Source organism: Neltuma alba, unplaced genomic scaffold (genome assembly GCF_004799145.2).
Source record: "Neltuma alba isolate B1F8T4 unplaced genomic scaffold, ASM479914v2 tig00010252_pilon, whole genome shotgun sequence".
Classification (NCBI taxonomy): domain Eukaryota; kingdom Viridiplantae; phylum Streptophyta; class Magnoliopsida; order Fabales; family Fabaceae; genus Neltuma; species Neltuma alba.
Window position 1 is genome coordinate 51,364 of NW_021635179.1, and position 13,411 is coordinate 64,774.

General features: G+C 32.9%; 1 protein-coding gene across 1 annotated transcript; it reads right to left on the bottom strand.

Annotated features, from left to right (window-relative positions):
• Window positions 1-484: 484 nt before the first annotated feature.
• On the bottom strand, window positions 485-5,566 carry LOC114755351 (disease resistance protein At4g27190-like). The gene is made up of 4 exons (XM_028944228.1): window positions 2,549-5,566; window positions 1,268-1,936; window positions 528-665; window positions 485-493 (listed from the first exon to the last, which is right to left on the bottom strand). Exons 1-4 carry the CDS (start codon window positions 5,564-5,566, stop codon window positions 485-487), a joined length of 3,834 nt encoding a protein of 1,277 aa, XP_028800061.1.
• Between the last annotated feature and the right edge of the window lie 7,845 nt (window positions 5,567-13,411).

A 13,411-nucleotide genomic window follows, 5' to 3' on the forward strand; every position in this document is an offset into this window, starting at 1 on the left:
ATATATATAATGATTCTAATAGCATATATTCCATCTAATTTTGAAGACTCTAAATCAAGATGATATGGAATATTCATTCATACCGATATTGTTCCCAATTGTTGAAGAGCCCTTCCCAAAGTTGAATCCACAAATTTTGGGCAGTTCCGTATGCTGATGCTGCTTAACTGCACCTGAATCTGCAATCCTTGACAAACACTTGTCAAATTTGACAAATTTGTTAGCTCTATCGTCCTCAAGCTGGAAAGCACAATTGTCTCACTGTAGTTCGCATCACCTTCACTGCTTTGTCTAAAAATCACCTCTAATTCCTCACAATCAGATAAGGTTAGGGAAGTTAGCTTGGGAAGGCTGGTATGGACAATAGTGCTTCTTGAGAACAAAAACTTCAACTTTTTATTGTGAGTTACTTCTAAGGAATGAAGATGTTGAAAGCTCAACACTTGCGTGGGAACAAGACCTCCCACCATTTGCTCTTCTGATCTCAACATTTCTGAGTTATTGGCTTCTTCTTGCTCATCATTAACAATCACTCGCCGCTTGTGTTCAACTCTAGGACTTTGAATATCAAACTCTCCAATATTTAGAACAGAAAGTGGAAGATTATTGAGAGCCTCATTGTTATCCAATTGGCTGTATCTCAACACATACTTCCTTACAAGTCCCTGCATATAACAGAGAAGTGAAAGGTGAGGGAATAAAATATTCTAAGTTCCTTGATAAAGGTTATGAAAAGGAAGAGATTGAGTACATTCAACATCTGTACCTATTTGTACAAGTTAAGATATGCAGTTCTTAATTTGGTAACTTCGATTTGTATGCAAGAATATATGATATCTTAGTCAATTGCTTGTCTACATGGCAGAATCATGGTAAAACCGGAAATATATAATGCTCTGCATTGCTGAAATCCTCCTTCTCTTCAACTTCTATGACTTGAACTGTCATTGATTTTGAGATAACATGGTGGAAGACTAGTCACAAGTTGACAAACTAAACCGTAGTTCGTTTGGTTTCTTTCATGAAATGCAGAATGATTCGTTTTTTGAAGCAGCTTTTTGTATGTAGAGATGTCTTATTCATATGCATGTGAAACGAATGAATGTATTAGACCGCAGTTCATGAGCTTAAATGAACAAAACATTAAAAACAAAAAATTGAAAGTATTAAATGTTCAGCTCGCATGAATTTAATTAATTTTGCAAAAAAAAAAAAGAAAGAAAAATATTTGCAATATGGAGAAATACAAATGCAGAATATTCGTTACCTCTTTAGTCCAATGAATAGATGCACCCATAATTGGCATAAGTTTTGGGCAGTCATGAACCGCAACCGTGCAAAACTCCCCTGTCTGCAACTTGAATCCTTGGCAGACATTAACAAGTCTTGGCAAGTTCTCAAGTTTCAGATATTTCATGTTCGGGAATGTAATCTCCTTTTCACTACTATCAATGTGATGATCTTCAATATTTGGGCATTTGAAAATTTCTTCCATTTCGGAAGAATTTGATATGGCTAGAGTGCTTAGTTGTGGCAGCATTGAGACAGTAGGACCAATCATGAAAGATAAAATGAATTTAAGCTTGTTGCACTCAGAGACTTCCAACGTCTTCAATTTCGGGAGACAAGATTCAGCATTAGGTGGATTTTTCTGAGTCTCTTCATTCTCCGAAAAGATCGCCTCCAACTCCTCACAGCGAGATATGGTTACAGAAGTTAACTCTGGAAGACTTTGACACATGTGAGCAGAAAAGACAAATTTCAATCTTGCATGGTTTGCCAAGGCTAGTTCTTTAAGGGATTGAAATGTTGGATATTGTTCTTCGACGCGCGTCTTATAGAGGGAAATGGATTCTACTCCGCAGTTATGAAGTCCAATACGTTCTATAGTTGCCAACGACTCGTGTTCTTCATTCCTCTGGTGGCTCTGAAGTTCCTGCAAATCCTTTGTGAAAGGAAAAAAAAGAATAAAGAAAATGACATCTTTTAACATAATTCCTAAAAAACAATAAATCGAGATTGATGAAAATTCCATATGCATCATTCTTGCATAGACTTAGTCCATCAATTTTTTGGTAAATTAAACAAATAAAGATAAACCAAATGCATATATAAGAAAATAGATTTCACAATCAATGAAGTCAAGGAAAAATTATAAAGAGGGGCCCATAAGAGTCAGTGTTTATTGTGGGCCGTTGAAATGGTAAACAAAAGTTGTTATTGGTCATTGCATTTTTATTTCCATAATGCAGAGTAATTCTAAACCAAAAGCAGAGTGAAATTCAAATGCTCAAAAAAATTGTGCATGATTTTAGATATTTTAATTTTATTTCTTATTTTAAATAACAAAATGTGAATGAATTAATTGACTAACTCATCTCTCAAGATCTATTCACTTGAACATTATTTGCTATTTTGTGGATGATAAAGAAAAAATTAGACGTGTAAACAAAGATGTCTTTTTACATAAACTAAAAAAAAAAATTAGCAATTTCAACTTTTTTTTTTTTTTGCAAATCAAATTACAATATGTGAGGCAAACACGTACCAGATTTGGACAATCCTCGCATTCTATTGTCTTTATAGATGGCCCCCTTAGATGATACCTCTTTGAGCAAATTCCGACAAGGTTTGGAAGATTTGTTAGTGTGAGGTATTCCAAAATAGAAAGAGCTATTTGAGTCTCATCTTGATCACGCAGTGGTTGTTCTTCATCAGCATTTTCACCGAACAAAAATTTCATCTGAGGAGCATTTGCTATGGATAGACGCTGCAATTGTACAAACCTTTGAGCTAAAAAGACTGAGCATACAGATTCTAATTTGCAGCAATTATCAACAGACAAAATTTTCAATTTTGGGAAGCTCAAATTCTCCCTTGCATCACCATCAGCCTCTCCTTCTATTACATGCTTCAGTTCACTGCACCTTTCTATTCGGAGCTCTTGTAAGGACAGCAGAGTGAACATAGCAGAGACAGGGAAGAGAGATGTCAACCTCAGACAACCAGAAATATCGAGAAACTTAAGATTGCCTAAGTTGCAATCAGCAGGGAATATATGGAGCAACTGAGGGCAATTGGATATAGTTAGTCTTTCCAGCTTTTGGAACAAGCTAAAAGAAGAAAGACCACGATGTAGTTGTTGAAGATTATCCATATCTTCTAGCACTAACTCATCCAATCTTGGGGCAATCGCATCTTCATGAGCATTGATTTTGTCAATAATGCATTCCATCTCTGAACACCTTCCAAGACAGAGCTTGGTTAACTCATTCATGGCTCCAATAGCTTGAACAACATTAGGCATGAAACTTCTGCTGCCTCCCTCAAGCTCATGAAATTCAATTGTAGTTGCTCTTTGTGCAAGATCCTTGATTCCTACACCTAACATGGCGATATTTAACTGAACCAAGCGTAAATATCTTGCACTTTCCCTTTGATACAAAAATTTATGCTCCCCAATTTCTATCCTATGCCTTCTCAGTTTAATCAAAGCAGTAGGGGCCATAAGGCATTCATAGCATTTTGCAATTTTTGACTGTGGACAATGCATGGTAACATACAACTCTTCTAACTGTGAGCATCTTCCTATTACTTTGCAACAACATTCACCTATGTAACAATCTGACAAATCTAACAACTTCAGCTTGTTTAAATTTTCAATTCCATTTGGCAATCTTTCAAACATACTTGTTTGCAAGTCAAGAATTTCAAGTCTTGTAAGGCTTACCACAAAAGAGATGTCACGTAAATTCCAACCTTGCAATCGCAAAGTTCGAAGATTAGACAAGTGTTGGATTGATTGAGGTTGTAATAGTTTAGCTTTGAGGTGCCCAAAACAGAAGGACCTAATAATTAACACCTTCAGTCCTTTAGTTCCTTCAAATGATGCATGTGAGATATCCAAGAGTTTTCCAGATTGTAACAACAGAAACTCAAGCTTTGGAGCATCCAATTGAGAAGGAAATTGAAAGACATCCAATTGAGAAGGAAGTTGAAAGAGTTTATTGTTCTCATACCATGAAGATACAGCATAACAATTTTTCACCACTTCATCAGCAATCAATTCATTCAATTCCTTTCCACAATTTACCCCAATGGTACGATCCTCTTTAGATGCTTTCCACAATGCAAAATCACGAACCATATCATGCATTGTCACATATTCTTGTGCATTTGTGTTGAATTTTGAAGAATACATCAACAATGAGGAGTTGATGAGATCATTTATAGTTGTTCTAACTTGGCTCCTTGCTATTTCAAATGAGTCTACATCTTCACATAGGCCTAAACCCACTCCATATCTGAAAAGGTCTTCAACACTAATATTACGATCTTCAGTAAACATAGCACACATTAACAATAACAACTTGGCTTCTCGGGTTGCCAAATTATCATAGCTTAATTCAAGACAAGTAAAAGCATCCCTTACTCCTTTATTCACATTGGTTGCTTTCGCATTCCTCAACTGATACAACATTACCTTCATCTCATCAACTCCTTTTTCTTTCAAGCAAGTACCCACAGCTACAATCGCAATGGGTAGGCCCTTACATTCCATAGCGATTTGTCGTGCCATATCCTGTTGAGCAGCATCATTGACATTAGCATGACTTTGAAACAAAATCCAAGCTTCATCTTCTTTTAACAAATCAAGTTTGATTGTCTTTTGACATTCCATCAAGGTACACACTTCTAAAAGGCGTGTGGTCAGGACAACTTTGCAACTTCTTTGAGGATTTCCCCCCATGGGAATCCCTATGTGCTCAAGATTTAGCTTAGCCCATATATCATCCAGTATTACCAAAATCGGTTTTCCGCCTTGTAATCGTAGTGCAATTCTTTTTGCCCTTCCTGTTTTAGATTTTTCTTCTAACTTGAGCCCCAACGAGTCAGCAATTTCATCCTGAATTTGCATGATATCTAAACTTTGAGAAATTGTGGCAATCACAACTCTATCGAAGAGTTGTGACTCTTTGGCTTTCTTTCCCACTTCTGTCACCAAGGTAGTTTTCCCTGACCCTCCCATCCCCCAAAGTCCAATCACGGAGCTACCCTCATTTTGCAAAGCCTCCCACAACTGGTCAAAAGCCATTTGTGTAGAGTTGAAGAGCTTGAAGTTTTGTGAAGAGTGATACACTATATCTGGAACAATAACGGGATGGGAAAATGGATCCAAGCGATTACTCTTTGTAATTAGATCAATCATCCTCCGGATTGTCTTAGCCAACTTTTTGCAGAGATAATATCTCCTCCAAGTAGGACACAACCCTCGAAGGCAACCATGATTAGCCCTTAGTCTTTCCTCCAAATTCTCCACCTCTTCTATGAGGCTCTTCACGTCATTCTTCCACCTGTGAACCTCATCATCAATCCTCTCAGTCCTGTTGACGGCCTCTTGAACGCGTTCCTGCACCCTCCCTTGCTTCAGGATCAGCTCTTCCTTTCTGATCTCAACATTTTTGGTGATTTTGCCCACACAGAACAAATATTGCAGCTGCTGTAAAGTTGGATGCACCAAATATTCAGCAAGTTTTGCTGCCACCGACACTCCCACCTCTGCCATTTAATACTAATAGAAACCTGAAAGGGGACCCATTCATCAAATTATTAACTCAAAATTTCATTTTGAAGAATTGAAGCATCTTAGGTACTTAATCTGTCATGAAGATATCATCAAGAGGTCATCAAGATGAGAATAACGATTTTTTTTAATCCAGAGTAAACTATAGAAAGATCAATTGTTTTTGTTCACCTTTCTTGCTGTGATGACAGGGTTTTTTGGCCCCGCCGGCTATGTCCAGAGATTAGAGTAACAAAATTTAGTGTTTTATGATTCTATTTTTGTAGCAGATCGATGCAAAGGTGAAAGAAGAAAACAAGTAGTCTAAAATTGGCAGCAGTAATTATCAGCAACTAACAAGCTTGTCATACTTTGAGAATTGAGAAAGATCACAGATAGATGCGTATGTATGGCAAAGCAAATAGAACAATGGCAAAAGAAACATGTGAATGAATAAAGTGGGAAAAAAATGAGACTCTGCAAAAGAAGGGTATTACTTCATACCTGTGACGGATGAAGTTGCACTTTCGGTCTGGGGTTGTAGATTTTCAAGAGTAAGAATAGAATTGGGCTGCAATGACCAGATCCGGCGAGAGACAAGACGCAGATAAGATGTTTCAGGCCTTGAACAGTAGGTGTTGTCCATTTTCAATTTCTTTGGTAAAATGCAATCTTTCAGAAGTTAAAATGCAATCTTATCATTTTTACTTTTCCAAGGTAAAATTTTTTAGAACTAGCATTTTATGAGATAATATAAAAATATTCTAATATAGATAGAACATGTGTGCTAGAAAAATCTTGAAATATTAACTTATTTATTGTAAAGCTATTTTTCTTCCAAACTCAGGTGCGTACCGTTTCAAAATCAAAATTTCATTCCATGAAGAGCAATCTTTTTACTGCTTCATCTCGAAATACGTAGCAGCAAGCTGATGAAAGGTAAATTTGAAGGTGTTGAATCTGAAAAATAAGAAAGATCAGTTGTTGTCACTTTATTGCCATGAGATGTAAGCTTTTTGCAGCTACTTTTAGACACAACTATGTATTGTTTTGAGTGGTATTTTCTATCGGATCTGTGCCACGCAAGTTGAAAGAAGAACAAGTAACAAATGCAATATCTGTAAGTGACAGCTCCAGAAAATGAAAGACTGATGACGGTTTGATTTTCATACCAGATAATTAAGCTTGCAAAATTCAGCTTGAGATTCTCGGCTTGCAAATTTTCAGAAACCAGATGAACAGAATTCTACTGCGATCACCAGACTTTTTATGAGCTTGATGAGTCGTCAACTTGGTTGGAAACCATACTGCTCGTTCTTTCTCTCTCTAAAATAGAAAGCAATTATCACAAAATGAAAAGCTTAGAGGCAAAGAAAAAGAGGTTTTCATATTCATATATCACATGAACTTGGGTCGTCAACTCGGTTTCAGCTAGGAAGTGATAAGGCTCTTTCTTTGTCCTTTCTAATGGACCCCAAAAATGTGAAATCAAAGTTGAAGAAATCAGTGCGTTCCAGTTAACTGTTACTACGTCTTTGGAATTCTTCTGATATTTGCTTTTCTCGAGGTACAATTCTCTGAAATTTCAGAATTCTTATTTTGCAATTGTTTGTACGAAAAATTAGTTACTTTTTTAATATCATTTTCAAAAGTTACCGAATGAATGAGTGCGACAGTCTGAGAGAGAGGAGACTCCTAATGCAAAACTCCTTCATATATACAGCACATAATATTTTTATATAATTTCCGAGGAATAAAATTTATTTTTCATTAATTAATTCATCTCATGCTATTTCTATCTTACGTTTTTCTTTTTTAATTGAGGTCCATATATTCCCTCACATCATTTTGCACTTAAATTTAAATTTGAGAAAATTCAGAAATTGCTTGGTAAAAATAATGATCTAGGTTGACTTTAAAGTTTAAACCACAACATTTATATGGACCCAATTTAATTGTGGTAAGTACTATCAGTTTATCATCTTACTTTTTTTTTTTGGCGATACAATTACCTTACTTTTTACTGTAAAAACCTATTTTAAAACAATTGAAAACTTCCCTTCTCTATAGAATTTCCCAAACCATGTAACTGGTTTTTAAAGAAAGAATTACAATGAGGTTTCAAAAATAGAAAATAGTTATCTGTAAATTTTAATGACAAGTAAGCAATTGTCATTTTTTATTCTGAAACTTGTCATTGGAGATTGTTGTATTATCACTAGGATCTTTTAGTTAAGTAATTTAAATATTTTCTTAATCTTTTCAAATTAATCAATTAGATTGTATATTAAAAATAGAAACTAGTACATTTTAAGCATACCGAACAAACTCTTTACTGATATACGAATGTTTATATATCTTTTTTGACCGAATATGAATGTTTATATATCAATAATGTATGATTACAGGCCAAAAAAATGATTTATACAGTAATGTGATCCCATGATGTCATATAATTTTATATAATATTTCAATTTTGTCCATTCATTTTATAAGTATTTTCTTGCTCATCTTGCCATAATACTGTTAGTATCAATAATATAACGATGATTTTATGTCTCATTCATTATTATTTTAAAAATTTAAATGTCAGCATCTGAGAATATTTTGTCCATTTTCAAAATTTCAATGTTGTCACTTTTTTAATAATGTTAATATTAGATAACTAATTGTGACCTTTACCCCCAAAAAAAAAAAGATAACTAATTTTGACCCCAAAAAGTATCAGATAACTAAAAACGACGTTTTTTAAAATTAAAAAACAAAAATAAAAGCTTGTGAGGAGTTAAACACCTATGGTACATCTATGTACGAGTAGTATTACTTTTCAGGCTTTCGGCTGCATATTATCCTTTTCACATATCAAAAAGCACCCACTTAGCAGCAATTATTATTAGCAACCAACAAGCCACTCATGTCATGCGCAGAGAATTGAGATATATATACACATATACTCTTCCGGTTATTAATAGAGGACCAATTGTTGAGTTAGTTTTGGTTTTAAATATAAGACTTATTATCATATTTATCAATTTTCTCTAAATTACCTCTATAGATACTCCCTCAACCATAATCAAGTAGAAAGGGGAGATGGGGTATTAAGAAAAATGATTATGGTGTTTTAAAAAAAATATGTTACTTTTTTTATAATTAACTAATTTACTTAACTTTCTTAATTTAATTAAATTAGTTAAATGGGTCTTATATTAAAGATCAGAAAAGTCTATCACATATAGATGCTCATGGATGGAAAAGCAAATATAACAATGGTGAAAGAAACTAAACGGGTGTACGTATGTGATAGCTGCTCATATCATACGTAGAGAATTGATAGTGCTCTTTCGTTTTCCTTTCCTTTCCTTTTCTCTGCAAGTGAACTTTAAAATCAGGCCTTCCGACACTCGATTGTTATTACGCGTTTGGGGACACCTTGTCCCTACTACTTGCTTTCCATTCCGGGTGCCTTTAGACCAGATGTAAAAGTGAAAGTTAAAAAAAAAAAAAAAAAAAAACCAATCTTAAGACTTTCTTTTTCTTTTTTGCAAAATTTCTGAATTTTTATTTTGCATTATTTTATCTGGGAAATTAATCATCTTTTTGTTATGCCATTTTTCAATTTGGTTGCTTCATTTTATAAGGTATCTTTGTAGTCATATGATTAAGGGTGTGTTTGGCAAGCATCCCAAACCATGGTTTGGGAAAAATATTAGCCAAACACCCTTAAAAAAATCAAAACCATGGTTTGGGTTCAAAACCATGGTTTTGACTCCGAAACCATGGTTTTGGGAAAAGCAGAAATTTTTTACTTTTGGAGAAAAAAGGGAGAGTGTGAGAGCCTATAGGATATGTATCTTGTTGTTTTTTTTATAAACATATTTTTTATAAACATATTTAATCTTATATCTTATAAATATATATACATATTAATTATTTATTAATTATATTATCTTATATATTATTAATATATGTTAATAAAAAATATATTATTAATAATTTTATTCCTTCAAATTAAAATATATCATAAAATATATTTTTTCTATAATTATCATATTAATTTATGCCAATTTGTATATATAAAAAGTACTTCTAATAACAACTATCCAAACACTCACACTTCTCAAAATCACTTTTTTCACAAAATCTATTCTTCCCAAAATCTATTTTTTTTCAGAATCTATTCTCCAGAAGCTATTCTCCAAACCATGGTTTGGTTTCATCCAAACACACCCTAAGACTAACTAATATTGTTAGACTCAAATGATTATTTTTTGTACGAATTATTTTTTTCCAAAAAGTAAGTTTAATATGCCAGTATTTAAAAATATTTTATCAATATTTAATATTTTTAACATTGACGTTTCTTATTCATGATATCATACCAAGAAAACATAAAAGACATTTTTTTATTTGACAAACCTAAAATAAATCTTGTGGGACCACACAGGTGATATTTTGAAAAGGGAAAATTGCAAAAAAAGACCTTGGAATTGCAAAAACGTAGATAGGGACCCTTGACAACTTCACTTTGGGTTTTGACAAGAATAATATGCCCTGAAGTTGTCAAAACCCAAAGTGAAGTTGTCAAGGGTCCCTATCTGTGTTTTTGCAATTCTAAGGTCTTTTTTTGCAATTTCTCCTTTTGAAAAGTTATTCTTGAGAAATTTTTAATTAGTTTGAAAATTTTTTAATAAGAATTATTTTTTATCATATCCAAACCTAAAATATTTTAAAATCACGTTTGAAAAAAAAAAATAAACCAAATGCAAATATACTTAAAAGCATTAGAAAGTCAAAGAAATACGCGGTGTCGCTAATGATTGTCCTTCACCACTTGATTGTCATTACGCGTTTAGGGGCACCTTGTCCCTGCTTGCTTTCCAGGTGCCTTCAGACCACATGTAAAAGTGAAAGTTAAAAAATAAAGAAAGCAATCTTATGATTTTCTTTTTCTTTTTTTCCAAATTTCCGGATTTTTATTTTGCATCAGTTTATCTGGGAAATTAATCATCTGTTTGTTATACCATCATTTATTTTCAATTTGGTCGGTTCAGTTTATAAGGTATCTTTGTAGTCATATAATTAACACTAATATTGTTAGATTACCAACAGAAATTACATTGCTAGATATACCAACAAATTGCCTGCAGAATTCCATTCCATCGATAATCTGACAGTAATTTCATCACTAATTTTTTTTAGTGATTTCGTCGCTAACTTTTGTCATAAAATTTTAATTCTATCACTGGTCCGTTAGTAATTCCATTGTTGAATTCCGTCAATAATCACAAGTTTTTTAGGTGAAGGCAGAAAGCGATAATTATCAAAGTGTTTTTCATTATTAATCCCACTGCCGTTAAGCTATGCCTTGAACAAATGCAAGTCGCTAGTGTATTTTATTTAGGTGCTAACGTGGGTTGATCCAGGCTTGTAAACTAAAGCACAAACAAAAGCAATTGGAGGATCACAACAAATCCAATCTTATTAAGTAATGAGTAATTCAACAACCACTAATTAGCCCTAAAGCAGAGTAAGAAAGCTACTTTTGACTAAAGTCAAAATAACTTTTATTTTGCATAAAATTTTTAAAGAAAACAATTTTAATATAACAGTTTTATATTTAAAAAGGCCCAAAACAAAGGGCAAATAAACCCAATTCTTGTCAATTTTTCCATTTTTGTAGACCCCAAAATACGCAACATGAAAGACAATGGTCAATGGGGTCACTTGGTAGTTGATAATTTGGAGCTTAGTGAAATGCACTACACTTGGTTTACTTGAAGGCAGAGTTAAAGAAATTAGGGGGATCAAAGGACTCCAAATATACCCATTTGTTTTTTTTTATCCGTTGGAATGTACTCATTTATTTCTGTTTCTTAACCTGAATATTCATAATTCCATTTGACCATTTGGTTTTCTCTGTTTTTTTTCCCTTCAAAACCTTCTTCAGGAGACTCAGCAAGTACTTTCGTTAGCATTATCGGATTGGGAAATTCTATTACTGTCACCGTTTTACAAACTTTTGAAAACATACCTTTTGTAAATTTGGAGAAACAAAACCATTCTATAGCTCGTTTGGTCACAACATTTCCAAACACATAAATGGAGATAAAATTTTCTAATACTATTTATATTCTAAACTCAATTTTCTAAGACTGTTCCAAAAAAAAAGGAAAAATTGGAGAGAAAAACCTAAAGAAAGCAATTAAAAAATAATAATGATTGTCCTTCACCACTGGTGTGAACTCCCAGGGCTAGATTCCCTATTCCACTTGGAAACATTTATTTTACGCTTTTTTGTCATCACTTATTACCTATAAAATTAATAACAAAAAAATTGTTCTGTCAATAATTTGGTATATTACCAACAGAAATTACATCACTAAATTACCGATGAATTAGTCACAGAATTCCTTCAAAGTTGAAGAAGTTGAGAAAATCAGTGTGTTCCAGTTAATTGTTATTACACTTTTGGCCAAAAAAAAAAGTGAACTGTTATTACACGTTTGGAATTCTCCTGATATTTACTTTTCTCAAGGTACAATTCTCTGAAATTTCAGAATTATTATTTTGCATTTATTTGTATGAAAAATTAATTATTTTTTTAATATCAACCTCAATGAATAGTGCGACAGTTTGAGGGAGAGAGAGAAAAGAAAGGCTTATAATTAGAAGATGCGGTAATACAACACATATTTTTTTATATAAAACATCATTATAATTTCTGAGGAATAAATTTTATTTTTCATCAATTAAATTCATCCTCTGCTATTTCTATCTCGAATTTTTTGGTCTAAATAGATTTTAGCGTCATATACAATATTGTAGTTTGTGGAATGCTTTTGAATTGGTTTTCATGTATTTAAATATGAATGTTTTGCATTTTAATTGAAAACCTATTTTAAAACAACTGAAAACTTCCCTTTTTCTAGAATTTCGCAAGCCATGCAACTGGTTTTTGTGCACATGGCAACGATAGTTATGGTAAGATATACACTCTCCGAACATAATTTTAACGACTCAGATTTAATTTACATAAAACATTATTTTTGCAAAAACTAAACATTAAAATATTTTTATTTTAGATTGTATATAGTAAAATAAATTTTTAAAAACTTTAAAATAAAAAAAAAATCTAAAAGATTCAATTAGATGCAAACAATCCTTTAGGTCCCCTTGTTCAGTTTTTCACTTCTCCAACTCATTTTCAATGGGTCAAGAAATTTAGTGGATCACAATTTTAATTATAAATGCTTTCACTCATTTCTTTATTGGTTCATCAACTCTTCCTTCTTCTCTTTGGATAATCAATCGCTTCAAGTCTTGGCCTCTATCAAACAATTTACTTAGCTTAATAACTGCGGAGACAATGCTAATGGGATCGTCTTGAAGGACATCACCTTTCTTTATCAACTGTTCTCTCTCATTTTGATGTAGTAATAGTTCATGCTTTGTACTCTGTATTTTCTAAATTTTCTCATTTTTTATTTGACTTCAGTTCTGTGCTTGTAAAGATATTATCTTTTCTTTTTAATATTATTTGCTTCTTTTTCCAAACTTTTTTTTACAAAAAATGAAAACTCTTGTCAGTCCTCGTGAGAGGACCGAAGTTTCTATCTATCTTCTTTGGGACCGAAAGCGTGTGGCCATTATTATTATTATTTTTTTGGTTATGGCCATTATTTTTTTTAGATGAATCAAGGGTATCCCTAAATTACATTGGATTTGAAACTAATTTCTTTCGGGCCTGAAGCGATTAAAGAATAACCCTCCCAACAAATACGCTTTCTGGGATTCTAACTTGTATGCTCCTTCTTACACAGCTGTTAGTAACATGTGTCCATTATTATG

Excerpts from the sequence above, each read along its gene's own strand:
- LOC114755351 (XM_028944228.1), bottom strand. The coding sequence starts at position 5,566 with ATGGCAGAGGTGGGAGTGTCGGTGGCAGCAAAACTTGCTGAATATTTG. Across the intron at positions 1,937-2,548 it reads GCGAGGATTGTCCAAATCTG|GAACTTCAGAGCCACCAGAG; the intron begins GTACGTGTTTGC and ends AAGGATTTGCAG. Across the intron at positions 666-1,267 it reads CTATTCATTGGACTAAAGAG|GGACTTGTAAGGAAGTATGT; the intron begins GTAACGAATATT and ends TGTTATATGCAG.